General features: G+C 38.8%; 1 protein-coding gene across 3 annotated transcripts in view; it reads right to left on the bottom strand.

The window, feature by feature from the left end:
• SYK (spleen associated tyrosine kinase) overlaps window positions 1–24,888 on the bottom strand; it is a 45,440-nt gene extending 20,552 nt beyond the window's left edge. For 2 of the 3 annotated variants that reach the window (XM_085213569.1, XM_085213571.1), the window contains exons 1-5: window positions 24,693–24,888; window positions 13,665–14,121; window positions 12,940–13,100; window positions 2,580–2,718; window positions 708–789 (exon numbers count right to left, since the gene is read on the bottom strand). In XM_085213569.1, coding sequence (XP_085069695.1) covers window positions 708–789; window positions 2,580–2,718; window positions 12,940–13,100; window positions 13,665–14,078 — 796 coding nt within the window. In that variant the 5' untranslated portion in view covers window positions 14,079–14,121; window positions 24,693–24,888. Of the gene's footprint in view, window positions 1–707; window positions 790–2,579; window positions 2,719–12,939; window positions 13,101–13,664; window positions 14,122–23,547; window positions 23,775–24,692 lie in introns of those variants that run through there. The other variant, XM_085213570.1, reaches the window with a different exon arrangement.
• Between the last annotated feature and the right edge of the window lie 364 nt (window positions 24,889–25,252).

Below are 25,252 nucleotides of genomic sequence, written 5' to 3'. Positions count from 1 at the left end.
GGCCTCAAAAGAGCAGAGCAGAGAGGGACAATCACCTCCCTGTCCCTGCTGGCCACCCCTCTTCTGATGGAGCCCAGGATACCATTTGCTTTTTGAGCTGCAAGAGCACACTGCTGGCTCACGTTAAGGTTTTCATCCATCAAGATCCCCAGCTTCTTTTTTACAGGGCTGCTCTCAAGGACCGCTCCTTCCAGCCTGTATGGATGCCCAGGATTCCTCCAGCCCAAGTGCAAAACTCTGCACTTTGCCATGTTGAACCTCATTAGGTTCACCTGGGCCCACCTTTCAAGCCTATTAAGATCCCTCTGAATGGCATCCCTTCCTTCCACAAAGGCAGCTAAAGAGGAAGTGGATGCGATCTCATTTGTGTAAACACAGATGACGCATGACATGAAGGTCCAAGACTGCATGGGACCTCAGGATTCCTTTTATCCCCTAGACATAAGTGCCTCTAGGCACTGTAAGTGGGTGGCATTTTAAAGATTCTCTTTTTCAGCATCAGGTGCAGTGAAACCTTTGTTTCACTGCACCCTATCCAAATGCCTTAACCATCAGTGCTGGCATGCTGACATCTCCCTGGAGTAAAGTGTGTTGGAGGAGTGTCAGGACAAGCAACTTGGCAGCACAGACAAACCAAGCAAAACAGAGTGCCACTTGAAGCAGTTAAGTGCGTTTTTATGCTTTACAAAACAATAGAAATAACTTACCATCTTCTGAGCCATGTCGTGGACAGGGAATGGACAGAACCCTTAATAATCCATCCGGTTTGTATGAATAATGCTCAACTAACTACCAGAATGAGAGAAAAAAAAAATAAGAGAGAAAGAAGAAAGAAGGAGATACCAAAAGGTAAGAGAGGTATAAATTGACTGTCTCCTAATCATGTGCTTATGTGCAATAATCCATATTTGTTACACCAAATGATCACAGAATCACAGAATTGTAGGGGCTGGACGGGACCTTGAGAGATCCAACACCCCTGCCAAAGCAGGCTCCCTACAGCAGGTTGCACAGGTAGGCATCCAGGTGGGTCTTGAACATCTCCAAAGAAGAATACTCCACAAACCCCAATGGGCAGCCTGTGAGGGTGCTCCATCACCCTCACTATGAAGTTGGTTTTTTTTATGCCGAACATCCTATGCTTCAGTTTGTGGCCATTTCCCCATGTCCTATCATCACACTCCGCTGAAAAGTCTGGCCTCATCCCTTTGCCTCCTGCACCTTAGATATTTATAGACATTGATCAGATCCCCTTTCAGTCTTTTTTTCCTCAAGGCTGAACAGACCCATGTGGCTAAGCCTTTCCTCATAACAGAGGTGCTCCAGGTCCTTTATCATCTTCACGTGTAGAACCTTACTTTGGGTACCCTTAGACAATCTTTACTTTTCTCTAGCAGAAGTGTGTATTTCTGAAGGGATTTTGTGGCAGAATCTGGAACCCAATCCAATAACTGGATTTGTGAGATGCTATATTCTCCACCTGGCTATGTTAACAACAATTTCTAAGCTCCAAATAAATAACTTATTTTTAAACATCTGAGTTTCATCTTTTTTTTTTTTTTGTGGTTGTGGTTTTTGTTTGTTTATTTTTGTTTGAAAGATGTTCTCTTTGGCCTCAGGCTCATAATGGTATGTGAACAGTTAAAACACACAAAGCTGTGGACTTTTGTGCTCGTGTATTATCCTATCCATACTTTTTGTCATTACATCACAGGAACATGACTCCTATTTTGGTACTGGTGCATTTGGGTAGGAAAAAGGGGGTCTGCAAATGAAAGAATAGAGATGTTCAAAAAACTTGCACATTTTGTAGGCTGCTTAAAATTTCCAGTAACTCAACAGGTATGCAGGATATTTACAAGAAATGCTGGGAGTTAATATGCACAGGTAAAAACTTGCTTTTTAAATTTATGACTCACTTTTTTTTATTAAGGTTTTAAGAAAGGATTCTTCAAGGCTTTTACTTCCTTTAGCTTCTTCAACCTATCCAATCATTTCTCCAGTTTTATTACCAACTATGGCACAGTTAACTATCCAGTTCTCAACTGTTTTATTTTCAATAGAATTCAGACATCTTGTTGTGGTAATGATTACAAACCATGTTTGTTCAGTTACAAAGTAGGGAATTTCAAAGCTAAATAATGCATTATGTGTACAGCATGCCAAACCATCCCATGTGTTTCTTAAAATTCTGCTTATCATTATTACAAAGGACATAAGCAAAACACTGTACCTGGCATAACTGTTATTGTATACAGTATATCTCTTACAAATTAAATTAGTCTTCCATTCTAGAGAATGTCCTGTTAAATGAATAATGTTTACAGCAGTTTAAAACTCAGTGAAGCTGCAGCATCACCACTTTAAAATGATTGAAATCTTTACATTTACTTAGCTTTCTCCAGTAATGAACATTTGTGTAGGAAAACCACAAAAGTTGTAAGGAGGACAAATAAACTGTTCTAACATGCTGCTATTTAGCTAAAGACAGTTGAAGCACAGCAAAGTAAAAGAGACCGCCTAACTGGGTAAAACTGCAACATGATGACAGATACTCAAGTGATTCAAATTTAACAGACCTGCCAGAGGGTGTCAAATTTTTTTCCATCTGGTATGGAGAGCTTTCCTGTCTTATCTCTGTCAATACGGTAATGCAGTACTTTTCCATCATTCAGCAGACACAGGGCATAGGAACCATTGCTGTCCCTTTCTCGGATTCTGTAAGATTAAGAGAGAATTTTAGGGTTACTCTTTACTATCAATGAGGAGTTGAGTTGAAGCTGCCTTTTAAAATCACCTTTTCCTTTAAGCTTTTGAATTATAAAACAGCAAAGCCCGCACAGCTTTTTCAAAAGACATTTTGTTAAACCTTCATTTATTTCTTAGTGTCATTTGTTTTCAGATAGACTTCTGTAATGCTTCTCTTTTTTCTCTTAAAAGTCATCATATGACAACAGAAAATCCATGATGTGGAGCTCTTTGCTAGGCAGCCACAAAACACTGTGCAGTGCATACTGTGCTCTCTGAGTTAGGAAGCACTTAAAAAGCTCTTGCACTGCAGGTGTACAAAGCCCATGGAAATCCATTTTGTGAAAGTAGCTACACTTCAATCCAATCCCAAAAAATTATTAAAAACAATAGATAAGTGTATTTATTAAAATAAGATTCTCTTTTGAAATTAACAGATGGCTGCGAGTGTAGAAAGCAAAATATTACAAGAAAGTAATGAGCAATATATATAATGGGAATTTTTTTTTCTGTAGTAAGCTTCTGGAACTGAAAAAAATTGTACATTTCTGTAATCATTAATTATAATTTCCAGAAAGACAATAATGCTTTGTTTCTGATTTTACACAGAATTCACATGAAATTTGACACAGTATTTTTTTACAGATCACGTCTAAATTTCACTAGAGAGAAATAACTGCATATAATGCAAAATAATTCCCTAAAATTCATAGGTATCCAGGATGATATCCTGCTTTCAGAAGATCTGAGATACCTTTACTGTGCTGAACAATTGTATACTCAGGGCTAATTCACACTGAAACAAGATGTCTTCTAGTGGCTGCATCCAGAGTAAGAGAATTTGCTACTAGCTCCATCACAGTTGGCCTAGCATTTTTTTAGTTCAGACAGCAGCTTTTAGTTTAAACTGCATGTGTTCAGTTGCTGCTGACAGCAGTACTGAGAGAGCAGTAGAGTCAGCTGAAACTTTTCTGGAATAATTTTTTTTTTTCTCTTATGAAAAGCCCAGATTCAGCAACACCTACATTCCCATTTTCAGTGTGCATAGAAAGGTGCTCTTTCTCTCCATTGCATTTGCCTCCTTTCCTCTTCATGCTCCCAACTGATGCCCACAGTGGGGGGCTTGAAAATAATTGATCTTTAAGGTCCCCTGCAACCTGTGGCACTCTGTGATTCTATACTGATCAGCTCCGACAACCTATGGAGTGACCTGCTTGACCACTTGATTTCCTAAGGCAGTGTGGACACTGAGCAGCTCGCAATTTCCCATATAAATGGAGCCCAGATTTGAATGACCCTCAAGAAGATTTTCAAAGTGCTGCTCAGAAAGAATTGAGAACAGTATTTACAAAAGCCTGTTTTTTGCAAGAGGAAAGACCATTGAGGTCAACTACATCTAACTCAGATTTTATGCTGAAACTGACCTTATTTGTCACTATATACATCAGCAGTTATTATCTAGAAAAAGCAAGCATTAAATTCTGTTCCTCAGTCTCTCAACTCTGAGCTAAAACTCTGCTTTACTATTGATGCAACTATTCTTCATGAAGAGTGATTTTTGTTGCAGAAAATGTGAACAGGACACCAGCTAAAGGTAGAGGGAAATAGGGATTCTTTTTTTCTGAAACCAAAATAACTTGCATGCTGTTTCCAAAGCAACTTGAAACACATCGTGGTTTTTCATGACATGCAGGTGTTTTCTCAGCATGCTGATTTCCTGTGCTTACTGACCAGTGGAGAACAACAGGTTCTGCTAAAATGAAGAATGACTTTTGCTTTGTCTTCCTCTGACTTGCTCCTAACAAAGACTTGAAAAGATGTTTTCAGATAAGAAGACAGTGTTTCCAAAACATGAATTGCATTTCATTGTGTTCAGAATACAGCACAAGTTAAGACTGTAAAAATTTACTGGCTTGTTTCCCAGTTCCAAGTTTGCTTCATGTTTCACATGTGGAAATGGTAGCTTCAATATGACTAGTCCTACTGAAACTGATTCCCTTTTGCAGCAGTTGCTACTACCACAGGAGGTACTCTAAACTAATTATTAAGAGCACAGACATCAATGAGAAAAGTCCCGGTTTCTTAGGACTGTGGCACAGATCCAAGTAGCTCCATCAATATGCAATACAGGATTTAAGCAAAATTCATGTTTGTAAAGTTTTCTTAAGCTGTGCCCAGTTAACTCGAGAGCAATTTGTATCCCTAAGAAACACAGCAGCAGAAGACATTTGTATGTTTCAAAACACATCAAACACATCTTAAGAACAAAAGTGCTTTGAAACTAGAAAATACTTCCTAAGTCTTAATTTGGCAATCACATCACTTAGTTATTCAAGAAGTGCTCCCACAGAACTTATCATTACAGTTCAAACTGAAAACTTGTCTTCTTCTATTTATTATCATAAACACAGATTTCACAATTTTATCACAGTCTTATAGACTGTGATAACAGCTGCATAGGTTAGGCTAGGCCCTCTAGAACTGAAGCTCAATATAGAGCATCCAGTATTTTACATTTATCATAAAAAACTGAATCAAATAAAAAAGCTGCTCAGACTGAAAGTTTGAAACCTATTCAAATGAAAATCAGTATTTCCACATCATCTTGATTCTGACTGAGTTACTCACAGTCATCACATCAGTTTTGGGGGCTCTCTCAAATGCAAATTTGATTCTATATAAAGTGAGCACATTCAGAGTTCAAGCACATTCAGAAAAAAAGCCCAAAATTCAAACCGTAATATGTCTTCTGGTGTGCTCTGAAGTTAAGCATGATATTTTTCATTCTCAAATACAAAATGAAAGCAAAAAATCTTCTTTAGAAAAAGATCATTTTTTTAAAAGTATTTTTACAAGGAAGGAAGCCAGCAGTGAAATATCAAGCGCTCTTCCATTTCACACCATCATAGCTAATTATAAATCTGCATAAAAACATAAAGAGAGTAAAGAAATAACATAAAAAGAATAAACAAACAACATTGCCCTTTCACCCACTCTCATAAGCCTGAAAATATAACAAATTCAATGTGTGGAAATCCAAATTCACAGATATAATAAAGAGAAACATTAAAGCATTTGAATTATCTACTACATGCATATTCAAAACAGGAACTTTAGAAGGAGAAACTCAAATTGCTACATAATGCAATGCAAAATAACTTAGATTTTTATTTTCCTGAGATCAATGCTTGGGTATTTCTTATGCTTTTATTTCTGCAATCCAAACAGCAATTACTATGTAGAATATCATTATAAACTCTGTAAATAGCTATACATTCTTTCTTTTCATGGAGTCTCTGTCTTTGTTTGGAAGCAACCACAACAATTTTTGCCTCAATTTTTTTCTGCTTTCATGTGAAAAACCAAATGATCTTTCTTTATAAATGAAAGAATCCCTGAGGGTAAAAAGAAAATAAAAAAAACTATTAAACATGGCTCACTGACCATATAGAAAAAAAAAGACACAGCATTCTAGCAGAGAATAATAAGGGAAAGCAATTAGCTAAATGCTTGCTTTAAGAATGGTATGAAATTAATGTCATTTATACATCCAAGAGCATAAACAAGTTTTTTCTTGGTACTGTTTTACCTTCTCAGTGATAACAGCTTCCCTGATGCCAAAGATACTGACTTTTCCCACTAAACATGAAGATACAGCCATTCCCTGCTTGCCTGTCCTTATGATCATCTTTCTTGTAATGTTACTCATATCACTGTTCTTCATTTTCACTTCAAAAATCTGCACCACACTGAACACACTGAAAATCTGAGCACAATATGTAATCTGTAAGAGGACCACACAAAGGTGAAAATGGACTGAATGTAGTCTTCCATTAAATCACTTTTCCTCCTCTCGCTAAGGACATATTAAAAACCACTTCAGAGATCATAAAATCATAGGTTGGCATTGGAAGGGACCTCTAGGATCACCTAGTTCCAACCCCACTGCTATAGGCAGGGACAACATGCAGCCTTTTGATGTCAGCATACTTCAAAATTTAAGAGCTAGATCAGCCACAGGCTGTTGTTATCAAAAATGGAATGCAAAATTTTATTTTTAAGAAGAATATTTTAAGAAAAGTAAGAGTATTGAGATTTTTTGCAAAATGATGAAACAATGTGGCAAGCAGGACTGCATCATCATTGTCTATTTTGCTCACAGAAAAATACTCTATACTGCTTATAAGCCCTACTAAATAGCTTTCTTCTAAAACTGCATCTGCTATAGGGACTTTTCTCACTATTACTATTTCACATATTTTCCTTATACCTCTGACCACCTCTGATCCACTCTGCTCCTGAAACACATAACAGAGCTAGCCTTGAGAAATCATAGTCTTGTTGCAATTGTTTGCAAGTGCCATCCACCTACGTACCTAATTGAAGGCAAATGAACAGCTCTTCCAAAACTCTTCCCTTCTTGTGGAAGGAAATAATAAAATAATAAAAGGAAATAAACACCTCCAGGAGCACGGTTAATAGCTGGTATTTTATCATTTTTTCTATTAAATTGCTACAACTATCTCAGCCTAGCAAATGCTCCGCGTCTCAAAGAGGAACTTAATTTTTAATTAATACTCCTGAATTAAGGTCATGTTAGGTCATATTATTTTCATTTTATCTTATGTCAACCATGGCCAGTTCTAATTATGGATACAAACATAGTAAGGGTAGATGCACTTAAAAATGCTTTACAAGCTCAGGTAAGTGCCCCACCTTGCTCATTTGCCCCTTAGTAGCAAATGCCCAGAGGAAGACATTAAGAGTAGCATAAATACAAAAAGCTACAGTATCACTAACACAGACTTTTGCTCAGACAAAAGAGAAGTGAACTCTTACAGATAACTGCACTTTAGAACTTGTTATTTTCAAAACACTGGTAACAGTGTTCTGACTTGTTAGAGGCAGCTTGGTCCCTAGAGGTCATAAGGTGCCACTATGAGTACTGCTGTGAGCCACTTACATGGTCTACACTAGTCCTATATGCTTTAGAATGTTTAATTACATATTAAAGACGGTCTTATGACACTAAAATAATGTTTAACTTTTCACATATTATATGAATTACATATGGCTGTGGACTGATATAAAAGGTTCATAGAGGGTAATCTGCTAATTGTGTAATGTCTTAGCCACATTTTCCTTAGGGATGAGCTTTTATGTTTAGCAGTATTTCTGAATATTGTTTATCTTCCTTCAGCTTCAGAATTTTTGATTCTTAACACATAAACAAGAACACATACAATTGAAGTTCTCACTACAAATGACAAAGATGTGCCAAAAGCTATCTCATACTTTACTGGAGTTGTAACTGCAGGGAAAGCTAGTATTTCTTATACTGTTAGTCTGTAATTCCTAGAAAAATTTAGTTCATTTTTCTAGTAGTTCATGCATATATGCACTCACATTGATAATACTAACATTATTAATAATAGCACTAAAACCAGTAATATTATCTGTGATCACCCAGATAAAGCTGATCACCATATTCTGTAATTATACTTTCTACCAGATAAGGTCGAATGAAAAACTAATGCTTATCAAAATTCTGATAAGAACTGGAGCCCTATACAGCATGAAAAGTAATGCTAATGAAGCCAACAGGGGCTTGAAACTCAATTTAAATCCTCTATTTTGACTTGCTATTCAGATCATTTAAGGGATGTTATATTTTCTTTCCATTCTTCCAAATTTTGCAGCTGGAATGGCAATCTTTTTCATAAGTGTTCTTTTTGGAAAAATTGGGCACATCTTCCAGTTTTATGTCATATCATCCATGTCATGTCATGGTTTCTGTATTTGGATTTGAAAACAAACTATAGCACTCAAAGAAGCACTTATTTCTGTAACTTTTCAGGTGTGACAAAAACTTTAAGAAGACCTTTGAAAATTCTTTAGCAGTATACTCACAGTTAGCTCAGAACTCTTCCAGCAACTTGAATGAGTGGCGGTTTTAGATTTATGATGCTTTTTAGGACATTTTGAAAGGCAATTAGAAATCTTTTCAAGTATTTCCATAATAATTATTGTGTATAAACATATGGATTTAATAATCTTGTAGTGATGCAAGAAACTGCTAGGAGTCTAAGGATTAGATGTGGTCTCATGGAGATCCCTGCAATGGATTTTGCTGCAACAAATATTAGACAGAAGATTCCTGGTGTGATTACTTTTTAGAAGGGTTTGAAAAAGAACATACAGAAGTATTATAGCCTCCTAAAATTTATTGTCTTTTCCAAAATAAAGAAGTTAATATTTGTCATATGCCAGCATTATTTCAGGCCTACCTGTGGCCTTCATCAATTCCACAACTTTTCAAAATCTAGTTTCCATTTATTCTCCCTGACTGCTCTCCAGTCCCTCACTTAACAAGTGACCTTTTAGATAGTAAGTATTTTAAATTTTACCCTTCAGCCACCTATTAGGCTTGAGTGTCTCAATCAATGTGAGAAAGAAGTCCTCGAGCAGCTACATTCACAAGCAAAATTCTCAGTGTTCAGTCCACAGATGTACAGAAGATTCCAACATGCACTGTTATTGGTAAGGAAAAACTATGATTGTTGTGCCTGAAATCTAAAACAATGCACCTCTCTAGCATTCACTATAATTTTGCACCTCCTGGTTAGCTTACAAAGTAGTGGTTTATTTCTCTGTATCTGCTTAGCAAGCCCATGTTAGGTAAAACTCTGCAGAAAATGTCTCTGAATTAGACAGTTGCTTTCATATTTCCTATCTAGTCTTCTGATCTGATCTCAGAGCTAGAAGAGCTCCAGAATGGAAAACAGATTTCTAGTACAAATAACCAACACCTTACTTCTCTTGCTAAACTACGAAGTAGTCAATGATGTCACCTTGATTTTTCCCTAGAAGCATAGGAGTCAACAGTAGCTAAATGGTTACTGAGCTCTAAACCTGCCACATAGGCAACTCATACAATAACACTTAATGTTCTTGTAATGTTCTTGCTAATGTTTTGTAGCATTTATCCTGCAGATGCAAAAGTATAGATTGCTGTCCTTAATAAGAAGGACATAAGCTGAACATAAGTTCTAGAGACATTTCTCATGGTTTAAAAAGAACTTTAAAGTTAAAATTTTTACTGAAGAAGTAATCTCCCCATCATTGAAAGAAGTGTTCTGAGTTGCAATAGAGATACCTAAGTCACATACCCATTGACATAATCAGTCCCAAGGAGGATGTGACCATGCCTGCCACAGCTCATTGCAAACAGTATTAGAAATGCCTCCCAGGCCACCTCTGAGGGAAAGAGGAAAGTGCTCAAAAATAACTTCTATATAGAGCTGAAGGAATACTTAAGAGAAGATAAAAAAAAAAAAAAAAAAAAAGACACCAGGTCTACAATGGAGAACGAAAACATCACATCTGTTAAAAAAAATGCTGTAATTCCAAATCATACCTCCGCTCTTAAGAAATGTTAGCTAAGGAATCCAATTTTTTTTTTTTTTTTTTAAGAAACCTAGTTTTCTTTATTCGTCCACAGAGAAGCACTCTGACCACATACAAAACAATATGTCCTGAGGTAAACTGGAAAAGATGACAGTTTTAATATATGATCAATACCATGATTCTGATGATGCAATAATAATTTGCTAAGATTTTGCTCCTATAGACAAAAAACAGTAAAAGAAATGAGAAAAATCACAAGGGAATGAAAAGAAGGAATGATATTGCTGGTGGTAATGTACTATGTGCTGACTACTTTCATCAAACCTTTCAGGGCTACTGAAAGTGTTCAGAAGAGTTCTATGACAACAGGAAACTTTGGCTGCACAAACTTTTAAGAATTTTTTTCTTATCATGTGTAGAGAAAACAGCTGAGTAGGTGACTTTTAGGGCATCATCCTAAGAAAACAGGGCAAGAAGCAAAAATATGAAGGTGCACTAAAACTTGGGTGAAAGTGATCATGAAGTACGAAAAGAGATTAAGATGGGAGATATTTTAAGAAATCAGATGTCGATACGCTCAAAGTATTAGTAGGTAAGACATGACAGAAATTAACTCACACTGAAAGGAAGATTTAAAAGACTTAAAATTTAAATTACCCATATAAAAAAATATGAAGGCTCCATCTCCATAATTTGCCAATGAGCTTGGCAAAATAATGGCAAATCAGTAATGCGAAAGCAGTTGGTACTGAAGAAGCATATCTACCCCGTACTCACTTCTGAGGTTTCACCTTGGACAAGCTATAGAAAAGTCAAAGATAGATGAATACTGAAGAAGATTACACCAGTAGGTGATGAAATGTCTGCCAAGTGAGTCTTCCTTAGACATGCCCTCTGAGCTCCAATTTCCCTTTTTTTTTTCTTGGAGGTTGGGGAGTGGGTCAGGGAGAAGAAGGGAGAATTGCAAAAGATGTCACAGTGGAAACATCAGAACTTCTGAAATGAGGATTTCCAGAAGAAGAACTGTTTAGCTGGAAGATTTCAACTGGCTCTGATCCTGACAAGATTACAACAAAAAGCCACCAACTCTAGTAAAGGGTCTGCATTAACACAGAAAGTGACAGACACAAAACAGAGTCACTACCACAGGAACACTGACAGCTATGGGCATCAGAACTGGTTAATGCAGGCTGTCTATCGGTATTTTTATGTCATCGGTAAATCACTGTGTTGGCTGTTGGTGGCAAGGCTTTGGCTGAGGAGCACAGTGGGAGGAGGTCAGATCTGCCCTGAGCAGGTCAAGGTTAGTACTGGCTCGTTACAGCCAGCTCCGTGAGACACCTCTATGGCACTGCTCAGCCCCTCAGCTGTGCGCACAGAGTGTAGCCCTTTAACAGGAGAAGATCAAGAAGGAACTGCAGCCTGCCAAGAGCCCGCATTGCAACAGGAAGTTTGAGAAGAAGTATCAGAGGGAAACTATTACGGACTGACTGTAACTCCTGACTCTGATCCCCTTTGCTGTCTGATGGGGAGAGGAGTTGGGCATGAAGGAGTGAACTGAGCTTGTGAAAATGGGAGGGGAGTGTTCCGACAGTGGTTCATGTTTTTGTCTTTGTAATTTAGTATCAAAATTTTAATTGGTAATAAATCAGTTTTCTCCAAGAACTGGTAAACAATTTCCCAGTTCTCTCGCATGTTGACCAACAAACTTTTCATTCCTGTTTTCTGACTCCCCATCCAGCTGACGTGGCAGATTGTGAGAGCAACTTGGTGGGCTAAGGTTAACACACCACAGCCACTTAGTACTTGTGGCTTAATTTAGCAGGCAGCTAAGCATCACAAAGCTTTTTGCTCATGCCCCTCCTCTTACGGGATAACGAGAACTGGGAAAAAAATAGAGGTAGAAATTGCGGCTTGAGATAGAAACTATTTACTAAGACAAAAGACAGAAATAACAGTAACAATGATTTTATATATACATACAGAATCATGCATTAGGATCACAGGACCACTTCGGTTGGATAAGACCTTAAAGGTCATCAATACCAACTATCCACTTAAAAGTCTATTGCTAAATCATGCTCCTACACGCCACATACTCATGTCTCTTAAATTTCTCCAGGATAGGCAAAGCCATCAGCTCCATATGCAGCCTGTTCCTATGCCTAATCACTCTTTTCATGAAGAATTCTTCCTGATATGCAATCTAAACCTCTATTGGTGCAACTTGTTGTAAAAACCGAGCACTGTATTCAAGATACAGTCTCACCAGTGCTGAGTACAGAGGGAAAATCAATTCCCTGGTCAATTCCTGCTTCTGATACAAGCCAGGATACCAGTGCCCTTGGCCACTCAGGTACACTGCTAGCTCATGTACAGCCAGTTGTTGATCAGAACCCCAACGTCCTCTTCTGCCGGGAAACTTGTCAGCCACTCTTCCTATAATTCTGCATGGAGTTATAATGATGTAAGGCACTCAACATGTAGCTTTGTTGAATGCCATAATAATTGGATATGATCCACTAATCTAGCCAATTCAGATCCGCCTGCAAGCAAATGAACACTCCCCATTATCATCTCCCATCTTTAAATAAGTGAAAACCCAATTTTGGAGACATTTGCTTAATGTAGGAATAGTTACATCATATAATATCTATCATGATGGACTAGGCTCTCTCACTGCAGCTAAGCCACCTCTTCGGGTATATTCTCACTTGCTATCCATTCAAGTGGACTATGTAATGACACAAGTGGCAAACAGCAGCAGTGCAGGAAAACACTCACAGAAATTTTCCATTGTTTCTTGATCCAATGAGGATACGCTGCTCTGACTCCTCCCGAGAGATCCTCCCATGGAACCAAGGCATCTTCTCATGGGCTGTAGTGGCAATCAGTTTCTCCAGCTGAGGTTTTTGGCTAATGATAGCTTGTTCAAGAGCATGACCCTGAGAGAGAGACAAAATAATGACTGACAAAATAATGAGACATTCTAACTCTCTTCTGCAGTAAAAAATATACAGATATAACCCCAGTATTGTATTGCTTTTGGGACACCTAAAACATGCACGTATTTGTTTTATGTGACGAAAAAATAGTAGTTGCTACACAGACATTAAAAGGTTTTTCCTTTATTTCTGAGAAAGAAATGAGTAACTTAATACATTAGTATCTCAACTGAAAAGACAGTCCAATATAGCTAGACATATTTAACGACCCTGAAATGTCGAACTGTATCTCTGAGAGTGCTGTCCAAACACTGCTCAAAATATGGCAGCTTGGTGCCATGACCTCTGTTCTGGGGAGCCTGTTCCAGTGCTATCACCTCTGGTGAAGAGCCTTTTTTCAATACCCAACCAGACCCTACCCTGATGCAGCTCCATGCCGTTCCCTTGTTGTGTCCTGCTGCTGTTATCAGAGAGCAGAGATTAGCGCCTGCCCCTATACTCCCATAGTGAGGAAGCTGTAGGTTGCCCTGAGGTCCGCTTTATGGCAAATTCACCTGGATTTACCTGCAGATTCCATGTTTGTTTGACATACTCTCTGATGAGGTTCTCTTTTAAATCTTCAAAAGGCCCTGTTTTGGGCTCAATGCCTGGTGGTCGATTGAAAGATTTTCGCAGTAGACAGATAAGGCCATCTGCTTCCTCTGAATGATAGTTAATGAGTTCAGCAGGACTTGCATGTGATTTGCCTCCTGCAATAGCATATGTCCCACTCAGCTCTCTCTCAATTGTGTAATGATGAACCTTCCTTCCATAGGCCAAGGATAAGGCAAAGCCCCCTAGGTAATTCCGGCTTTGGCGAAGCAGGTATAGTCCATCACTCATTCCTCCTTGCATCAGATACTCCTCAGCTTCCTCGCGTGTAATATTGCCAAAGAAGTATGGCAGATGGTTAGCAGGGCTAGCCATGTTGGAAGCCATGATTATTTTTTTTCTTTCCAAGTAGTCAATTAATGTTTAATGCCTGAAAAGAAAAAAGGAAACATGGGTATCACTAAAAATAATTAAAGTGATAGCGTCACCTTGAATAGCTTTCATTTCTAATTGCTTATATTGTAATAATACAAAGGAACACTGACAATGAAAATACAGAAAAGAATGAAGTTCAGTATCTCTGAAGAGTAGTGAAGACAATAGCTTAAATTATTTTACTATTATTTTAACAGTTAAAGAAATCTCTCATGTTATTCTAAAAAACACGCAGTGTCTCTACAGAACTCTAGCTACAGGAGTACTGTTCTTGTCTCCTGTGCTCCCTTGAGTTACCTCAATCTTTGACACTGCCATCAGAAAAACTTACTTTTATTAAACCCTAAGACATATTTACACTGCCTGGACAGCTAGGTACTGTCCTATAAAAGAAGACTACTGTTTCTCTGTCTTTAAAAGATCACTGCATATCTGATATTCTTTTTTTCCAGTGTATGTACACTAAGAAAAATGTGTGTATACAAAGCACAATAACTGAGAACATTAATGTAGAAAATAGATATCAGTTTTATTCATATTACTGTTACTCTGTCTTTCCATCTTCATTACTTTGAATAAGGGCTGAATAAAGGCTGACAAAAGAATGAGAAGCTCAGCTGCTGTTTCAGTTGCTGTGCAGGATCTAGCTGCAGAAGCATTACACCCTTCACAATTAAAATAAATGGCAGGATTTTAGGGAAACGAAGCAGAAGTCCATGGAATCAGCATTAAAAAATGCAAGTATAAGTCAAGGTCACTCAGCTTGCAGCTGGCTGAAGTGCACAACCAAGTCATGTGAAAACGGGTGGAGAGAACTTTATGGAAAACCATTAAGAAGGAAGGGTTCCTGGAGCAACGCTGCAACCAAGGAGTTGGCATCCTAAAAAGAGCCCTTTGTCACAGGGTGCTTCAGGCTGTCATCTTCCTTAGCAGTCCTACTGCAAGCATGGCTGTGGCCTGCTCAGTTCATAGATGAATTACTAGTAAACTGTGGCCAATCTAGTATTTCTTGCACATGGGGCAAGAAACAGGTGAGAAATACCTTTACTACTCTGAGTACGCAAGGTAGTTGCAGTGAGGGGAGCACACAAGTCAACTGAACAAGAATCCCACAACACAGAAAACAATGCAGAGAAGTATAGACAATGCAGAGAAGCATCAAGACTGAGCCATATGTTTTGCAGAACTTATGATTTTCTCCCTTTCCTGAAGAAGGGAGACATACCAGCTGCAGAACTACTTTAGTCCTAAAAAACAGATTTGTATACAGCTTATTTATTAACTCTTATGGTTTGCATCCAAAAATTACTAACTTAAGATCACTTTCTACATTCAACTTAATATTTTCAGCATTTTTTTTGATAAAATTTCCTTCTGCTTTGCCTTATAAATCTCTACATTTTAGGCAGTCATGTTCTTAGTCTAAATTATCTATCAGTACATCTCTTTGTTTATTTATTGCAAAAGAAACCTGTAAGGTAAGAAGTGGAAGAGGACAGTAGTCAGTAAGTCACCACAGTCATTCTACAAAAAATACCATCCAAAGCGGCAATTGCATTTGCACCAAATGAAGACTAAGAGGACTTCCATTCAATTAAATGCATTATTTCAGTAAGTCATTGCAGGGCCAGAGGTTTGTAATCACTGACACGTGTCCCAATTGGATGTTCTTACTAGTAAACTCCATGATCCATACAGGAGCCAGTACTATCCAACATCTGCACTAATGAGAGGGGCAATGAGGCTACAAGTTCACACATAATACTAAACTGCAAGGATACCAGTCGCGGGGACCCTGAAAAGGGTAGAGAGCTTAGCTGAGAGGAATTTGATTTATCTGAACAGGGAAAAATTCAAGGACTTGCACTTGGGGAGGAATAATGCCAAACACAAATATACACTGAGAACTGTCAGCCTGGAAAGCAGAAGAAAATAACCTTAAAGTTATGGTGGACAACAAAATAAGCATGACCCAGCAAAGTGACTCTAGAACTCCTGAAGAAAAATACCACCAGCAGCTTGAGCAGGGGAGCTGTTCTCTCTTCTCAGCACTGCTAAGTACCCTGCTGCAGTACTGTGTGAAGTTCTGGGCTCCTCAGTACAAGGTAGAGATGGACATAATGCAGAAAGTCCATTGGAAGACCTCTAAAATGAGGAAGAGGCTGGAGCATCTTCCCATAGGTAGGATGCAGAGAGAGCTCAGGCTGTTCAGCTGAGAGAAGGCTCTGGGCAGATCTCATCAAGGTGTAAAGATATCTTAAGAGAGAATGTAAAGACAATGGAGCTAAGCTACCTCTTGTATCCACTGAGATGAGGCAGAAATACACAGTGTTTCTCCCAGTCATTAGGAAACATCCATGCTGTAAGAGTGGTTAGGAACTGAAACAGGTTGCCGAGGCAGGCCATGTGCATGGCAGCTCTTCCTGAGCTGAATAAAGGAGTACTGTCTTGGGCACTTCAAAAGAGTGTCCCTATGTACTTCCATGGAAATGACATGCACAAAGAGCACAATAACAGTATTTGATAGAGCAAATTCCGAGCTACAAAACACTGTTTTCCCAAACATTAGCAAAGCATTTTCAGCAGCAATGAACAAAAGCCTACATGCGGTGATTGCAAAAATATGCACCAGACAGGTGAACCAGTGTCTGTCGCCACTGTTGAAATGAACCACCCACCACATCACTACACTCACATTCACTGTTTGGTCTCTATAAACATTCAGCAAGCATCAGTGGATGTAAAGGAGTGCTATTACTTCTACATGGAGGAATTCAGTGGCACACTTGTCCCTGATGCACACTTGAGTATCAATACCATTTATTTGACATCATCTTTGCTGCCATGTGTTGCGTGGGAATGGAGGAGGTCAATGCCCCATACATGTCAGTATGCAGTTCTGACAGTGTCTTCATTAATGTGCTTAACCTTTTGGTTGGCCTTGAAGTGCTTAGGCAACTGAACTTGGAGATGTTTGAAAGGCCCTTGCAACCAATCTATTCTGTTTATAAGATAAGGAATATAGCAGCTTTGTTCCCAGAAGACTTCTGCAGGGGATTTCACAACCTAAATCTACTAACACCATCAGTAAGTACCCCATGGGATTACCAGTCTATGACAGGTTTTGTGTTGTCTTGATTCTGAACGTTACTGGCTTTGCTGTCATCTCTTTCAGCTTAAGAGAAAACATTTGCTCTAAAATGCCTGCTGAACAGGTGACACTTAATCTACCAGCTTTAGAGAAAAACAGCATTAATCTCCTCCTTTGTAACCAGCCACAGGAACACTTAAAAAACCTGTATTTACTGGAAACCTCTACTGCTTCACCTCCACTACCACCTGCCTCCGATGGGCCAACACAATAAAATAGAAGGCATTACTTTTGGAACAAGTCTTGTATGCGGATGAATATAAGCAACAGAACTTACTCCTTACATATATATTTTTTATTAAAAAAAGAGAGAGCAACACAACCATAAAACTAGTTTGACCTCATTTTTGTGAAATTAACGCATCAGCCTGCTTTGATGGCAGTGGCTGCCATTCTCTGTGAGCTCTTGAGGTCTGCGTCAAGAGACGCGTGATGAAATTTTACCCTCCCTGCACTTCACCCTTGAAAACAGCTGTTCACAAACCTATGTACCGCCCGGAAGCAGTGACATGACTAAGCGACTGTGAAGCGAGGGATATTTCTCTCAGGCAGGGTTTATAAAGATGTAGTAGAGAGACACAATCAGATTTTTGAGCTGAATGTCTGATTGCAACTCTACACATTCCGTTTGAAAATGTGTAGAAAATGTATGACTGAAATATGATGCTGACTGGAAATGGAGTTGCAAATAAAAAAAAAATTGATGATTTTTTTGGCAAAACCTGTTCTCAAATTCCTTTATCAAAACACAAAGCACAGCTGCATTTTTTTGCTGTCCACAGGACTGTGGTTACCCAACGTATCGAAATGCATACCATAATGCTAATGCTTTGCTACTCAATTTATTCCACTCTGTCATCTCAAGCGATCTCTCTCTGACTTTCCCAGGAATGAGTCCTCCTATCCTGGCAGCCCTCACAGAGGGTGAACCAGGGCCCTCTAGTTGGGCTGAGGAGGTTCCCAGGGCAGAGGACTCAAAAGGCCTGAAGATGACAAGGTTCGCAAGAAGATAACAGTGTCCAATGAGGTGGGCTTTCCACTTTTTGAGTGCTTGCCTTCCTGGCTGGGCAACATCTAGCAGCTGGCCCTGAGACCACTGAGATTTCAAGAGAAATTGAATGTGATGCCCATGACCTCAGAGCTTTTCTGCAGTCACAGGTGCTGTCCTAGGCATTTTGTCCAGGGCTTCTATGGCTAGACACGCAAGTTGTGCAGGTTTGAGCAGGCCCGCAGGCTTCTGCTCTGTGGAGAGCAGCATTTCTGGGCGCTGAGCAGAAGCAATCACTTCCAGTGCTCCTCTCCCTGATGTCTGGCTGTCAGGTGCTGTGGGTCCTACACAATGGGGTGACAGGGAGAACTCCCCTTCCCAGTGCTAACAAGAAAAGCCTGGGCAGGGGTGCAGTTAAAAAAAGCCTATTTGGGGAACCAAAAGCTATTTCTGAATACTTCAGGATAAACCAAGCTGAGTTAACTTTAATACATGAAGATCCTCTCTGTTCTTGTTTCATTTAAAGCATCTGCAGAAAAGCAAAAAGTAAAACCTTTTTATATACCATGGCGGCTACTACTGCTTCTAGATAGAGCTTTAAAATGAAAGCTCTAAACTTTTATTTCATTTTCATTAAATGAAAACTCAGAAAGTCAGAGCGAACATATAACACCAGTCTACCAGTCTACTTGCAAGAACTGTAAAAAAAAAATAAAAATAACTGGAATGCAAGATCAATGGCCTGACTATTTTCAGGTTCAATCGTAGTGACATTAAGGATGTCAGCATAACAAATTTCCAGATCAAATACACTATTTTTATGGAAGACTGCTACAGAGAGAGACTGCTACAGCAGAACAGTTATGAAAAAGAAAGCACAGTAAAACCAAGACACATCAAGATGTCACTAAACTTTCTCTAAAAATGACTCCAAAATCTTTTTTCAAGGTTCACTACTGTCAGTTGTTTTTCATAAACTCACCAAAAGAAGTAGATCTTCCAGAACATTTTATCAATAACAGTATTTAAACAAAACAGGAAGGATAAAAAAAAAGAAAAAAAATAAAGAACTGCAGTTCTGATCACAGAGCTGTTGATATTGTGGATTTGTTTTACCAACGTAACAGAACAAGACTGGTTTCTTCCAGAAGGATGAGGCCTTCAGCGTGTATTATCTGCGTAATCCCTGATTTAGTTTAGATTTCTTGGATTTTTTTTATCATCAGCTGATAAAAAAGATATCCCTCTGAAGAAAAAAATCATTTCCAGAAGGAAGTCATTATTAAAAAGAAGACAGAACAAAAGAAACGTCTCCTCTCCCCTCCCCTCTTTTATCCTCTCTTCCTTCTTTCTCTCTCCTCTTTCTCTTTGAGGGGGTGGGAGAGGGATGATCTGATACTAGCTTACACAGCTTGACTATTATCATTAAAGATTGGTTTCTGAAACAAAATTACTGAATAATTTTCTAACTTGGACCTAAATCAAAGGAAAGGCTTTCCAGAAATAGTTTCCACCAGCACTAAGGCTAGAAAGGCAAGCTATGTAGAAAAATGCACCTGCTACCAATTATCATGTCAGTGAACAAGCAATCCAGTCTCCTAAGGGGCAGGAATCCCTTTTAGCTAGCAAATAATCACTTGGGAGAACTGCTACCTCGCTTCTCACAAGAATTTCTTAAGAAATGGTATGCAGAGAGACAAGAGCCCTCTCCTTCCTCCTCTGGAGGAAACCTATTTGCAGCACCTGGACTAGTGAAATACTCTTGATAAGGCATGTTTATCACTCTGAGCAAAGAAAATGCACTTGGGCTAACCTGCAATGCTTCCCTAGTTCTCCCAAGCTGGAAAAAAAAATTTGTCGTCAGGCTTCCTCATTCGAGACGTGCACTGTCAATGGTTACACTGCTAACCAGTCCAGAGTGGTGTTTACTACAACAGGCTACTAAAACGCTGCATCCTTTGCAGAAGGAAGGCTTCAGTGGATTTGAGTGCACTCTTCCCCTTTTTCTGCGCACAGGAGACCTTGCTGCACCAGCTCAACCTTTGTTAGGTCTCTGGATGGACACAGTTCATATAGCTTGAAGCAGCAGGTGGTTTCTTTGTGAAACCTGAACACAAAATATTCACCCACTGTCACCTGCCTCGTTATTCGCTTTGGTTTTGGGACTGTCCTGATGTGCAAACGACAAGAATTGATCATAACAGCGCTCTTCTTCTTGACATGCATTAGTTTAAATAAAACATAGTACTCTGAAATTTGCACATTCCCCAATTCAAAAGGGAATTAATTGGATAAAAGGAAATTGAAATCCAATTTCCAAATATAATCCTTATTTAAACATCTACTTGGCTTTACCAATTTCTGAATAAAATATCACAAAAATCATATGTATTCTTTGAAAAGCAGATGTAAACTCTAACACTCTATGTCAGAGATAGGTTGCATTAATGTTGCTTTCTTTGCTTATATTCTGAATGTTTCAGATATTGGTGACCTTCACCTTGCAACAGCTGTTTTTGTTTTTACACACAGTGAACTGGTTGCCTTGATTCAACTTACCAAATTTGCCCTGAGTTTCCCAGAGACTGAACTTATCCATAAACACATTTCAAACACTTAATACCTTGCTATTCTATGTTCTTTTCAAAAAAAATATTAGAAAGTGTTTTTCAGTTAATATTTTCCTGTACCAGATTTTTTAAAGAACTTGAAAAGAAGTCTTTATAGCAAATTTCCAGCCCCAACTAAATAAACTAACTTTTCATTCAGCCCTACCAAAAATCAAGAAAAAGTTTCTAAAAAAAGAAAAAAAAATGACACTATTTTAAGCTAAGATTAACTCCTCTGAAATTTGTATAGCCAATTCTGAAATCTCATCTACTATTTTTAAAAGCAGAACTTCACACTCAGTGATCAGCAGCAGCACCCATTTTATCACTCTACCTCCGGCATCTCACAGTCTTAATTTTGCAGTCAGATACCCCAGCTTTAACTAAAAGAAAATGCACTGGATTTTGTCTGTTCTACAGGCTATGGACTTAAAAAAACATGTATATATTTTTATTCTCCGACTAGTTCATTGTCTTGTCCAAAGAAAGGGAAAGAAATAAGAAAAAGACTATGTAGGAGAGTGGGTGTAGCACAGTCGTGGCTGATGTACTCAGTGGTGAGCCCTGGATCTTTCACTCATTTTAATGAATCTGTTGTTTAGCACAATAATTTAAAATTTATTTATTTAAATTTATTATTTATTTAAAAAACAGACAAGCTCTGTTTTTATTTACATTATAATGTAAAAGATATTTCGATAATTTTACACCCATTTTCTTTGTACATATTCTCTGCATCTCCAAGCACAGCTGTGATTCTTACAACTGCAGCTCTATCTTCAGCCTAGGATTTACAAGGCTGAATTTATATACAGTACAGTCCTACTTTTTTTACAAAAGTTTTTAGCTCTTCTGAGTTTACCTCTACTGAGAATCAACTCTGAAAGATTCCTTGTATCATCTCTTTGCATTATGGAAGGTAGAGAAGCTGCTCTATTAGGAATAGAGCACATATTAGGAATTATCCATTCAAGACACCTAGCATTCCATACTTTTTCTGAGGAACACTGTCTTAAGGCAAAGCAGGAGGAAAGGCAGGGTAGTCCTTGCTGTTCAAATTAATACACTCCATCATCAGCTAGTTACAAACAAGCAGAGAAACCCACAAGGTAATTCTCTACTACATTTCTGCATACTGGCTATTTAAGTTCTAAATTATAAAATTTGTTCTGTTACCTGGTACAGAGAGAAGGCAGATACCGAGGAATCCTTACAAGAGAAAGATTGAGACCCAACTGATCTTAAAATATTTTCCCCTTTCTTTCCTTTCAACAAACTCATTTGAAGTAGTCACTTAGTCGTTGTACATACAGAGACAGGAAATTCTGAACTAATCTTGGCTTTGAAATGTAAAGATAGAAGTACATACTTCTATTGTACTTCTCTAAGGCAGATATCAAATGTTAATAAGTACCAATTATCCTTTCTTAGTATTCCATTCTTTTGTTGCAAACATTAGGAACATTTCCCTGTTAAAACATTTCTAGAAATGACAACTAAAATGTCAGAAAACAAGCTACCATCACCTCCACATCCAAGATTTTCTTATTTTGTCAAATGTAAGCAAAACAACAGTGTTTCCCTATAATATGGTATTTTCCCTAAATTAGAAAGTAAGATGATCCTGCAAATGCTTGCAATGTGAGAAGTTTTCACTCTTATTATATATTTCACTTATTATATATTTCACTCTTATGAACTGCATTTCTCATGTTCACAAGATTACCTTGAGCTTTTAAAGAGGACCACTGTGCTCAGACTGAAGACGTGCACAGGCTGAATGGCGCAAGTACATTCACCCCAATGGGGAAGCTCACACAAGTACACAATCATCTTGAAGTACGAAAGAAACAATTTTAAATAGCTCACTGGAAGGATCTTTCTGTAATTGTTACTCAGTTAATGCAGGGATATGCATTGCATTCCTTGTAATTATGATACAAAACCATACGTGTTCCCCTTTTCAGCCATTTTATCCTGGAGCTAAACATGCAACTGATGTGCACAAAATAGATATTGAACCACTGATCCAAGAGTCTGTAAAGCTAAAAAATGGACAACACGATCTAGTATATTTCTTCCATGGATACACACACAAACAGAATTGCTGACAGTCACAATATTCTAACTAGAAATGCCAGATGATTTACTGTTTTTTTGCTAAATTCTGCACAATGAAAAAGCATAAAGAATGAAAAAAGAATCAATGTTTATTATTTAAAAAAACTATGATTGCAATCCCATGAACTCTGTACACAACATACATTTCAGTAGTGACTTCTGCTCATGTCTCTGTCATAACACACAAAAAAAAAAAAAGATGGAAGTCTACAGTAACATGTCTATGTTATATTTTTTGTTATTACTATTTTCAACGGTGCTTAAATCCAGCTTTTAATTTTACCATCAGTGTTCTAAAATGCAATTTACTTTTCAACATAACCTGCTATCTCCTTCTAAAATTGAATTTCTCGTTTTGTCTAGCTGCAACTTCAGATCTAATTCTGCTTCTTTCAGGTTCATAACATGAAAATGGAAGAGTAGCACTATTCACCATTGATTTTATGAACTTAATACTTTCCAAAGACAGCAAACCTAGAACACTTCAACAGTATTTCTCATGGGGTTCTGCAATTATTTCATGTACATTTGAAATCTGAAGCAATTACTTACATTTCTGGGCATGTTCAGTGATTCCAAACCTTTTAGTTCAATGTCTTTACCAAACTATAACATTTCTCCCCCACAGGAAAAGTGTCAGAAATATAGAACATTCAAACTTCCTTATTTGTCTCTATCACTGAATGTTCAAAAGAGGGATGAAAAAAAGTCACAGTTCCTCTATCTAGGCTGCCTCAACGTATTCTGCTCTGCTTCAGCTCATGGCGTCCAAGCATGTATTAGTGCACAGCTTTAGAAGCTGATACTCGTACCAGATAGCTGTGCCTGCGGATTAAGCTGCAGATTCAGCCCAAAGAATCGAGAAATCTAAATTTGTTTGGATAAAAAGAGTATGAAAGAAGCCCAACAGAAAAGATCATCACAAAAGTTACAAGCAGTTAATTCCCTTAGAAGGAATAATTTTGTTTTAAAATGGAACTACTCTGCAATATTTCGTGTAATCTGGCCGAACTGTGACTCTACCGCTTCTGGTGGGGTCAGTGTCACCCAACAAACGCAGCGTTCAGCTCTGCCCAGGGTAGCATCACTTTACACCCGAACCTGATTAACCCTAGCACAAAGTGCATGTAGTACACATCTAAAGAAGAAAACACTGGCCAACACTGAAATGATCAGCAGCAAGTCAGCCATCACATCTTTAGTACTGACTTTCAACACTTCTATCAATACTCTACGGTTGTTTTGTCAAAAACAAAATCAGAAGTTTGATAAGAAATAAGCCCTTTTTCCAAGCCACTTTCCCAGGTGTCAAATGTTTGCTACACTATGCACCATTCAGAAGTCAGATAATCGCTTACTTTAGAATAAATTTTGCTCTAAATTAAAAACTACTACCACAACACATCAAAACATAACTAAATCTATATACTTTCTGTATTTAAGTTCCATATTCTAGTTCCTCAAATGCCGGGCTAATTATATTATTACAGAAGGACGGAACGTTTCAGCTTGCTTCCAGATTGGTGCATTTGCTCGCCGCTCTCCGCATATAGCCAGCCGCTCCTTTCCCGGGGCGATCCCCGCCGCTTTGCCGCTCCCTGCATCCCGCTCTCGTTGCCAGAGGCGGCTGGCAGACCCCGGCCCAACCTGCTCGCTTCTAGCAAGTGCGGCCCCCGCCCGGCCTGGCCCCCACTCACCACTGCCGCGACTCCTCCGCTCACTGCCTACTGCCGCCCACCGGCGGCTCCTGCCGCTCCCCGGAGCGAGCAGGGCGGCGCGGCTCCGCCAAGAGTGGAGCTGTACCCCAGCTAGGCGTTGCGGGAGCTACCGCTTCCTCGTTTTCTCTCGCAGCCGCGGCCACTTCCTCAACGAACTGTCGGCGCTCTGCCCCCTCCCTCGGGGCAATTCCGGCCCCCGGCCCCCGGCCCGCCAGACAGTCCGTCGAAGAGGGTGCGTGGTGTGGGATCAGCGGCATCCCGAAGTTCGGGTTGCTGCGTCCGGTGGCATAAGGTGAACGTGGGGCTGCTCAGCAGCGCGAGTGGGAAAGCAAAGGGCTGCAAGCGTGGTCGTCTCTTGGGAGAAAAGGAATAGATCCACTGATTGTCAGCATTGAAACTCAATCTATTTCGGTGCTTTTGTGTTTTGGTGAGAAAATTACTTTTGGAAGAGAAAAACGGTTTGTATTTGACACAACATCGGGCCTTCGTGCTGTATTTCAGTTAAAAATATACTTCGGTCAGAAATACGGTATTTACTA

This window comes from Meleagris gallopavo, chromosome Z (genome assembly GCF_905368555.1).
Source record: "Meleagris gallopavo chromosome Z, MGAL_WU_HG_1.1, whole genome shotgun sequence".
In the NCBI taxonomy this organism is placed as follows: domain Eukaryota; kingdom Metazoa; phylum Chordata; class Aves; order Galliformes; family Phasianidae; genus Meleagris; species Meleagris gallopavo.
This window is presented reverse-complemented; position numbering and strand designations above follow the sequence as displayed.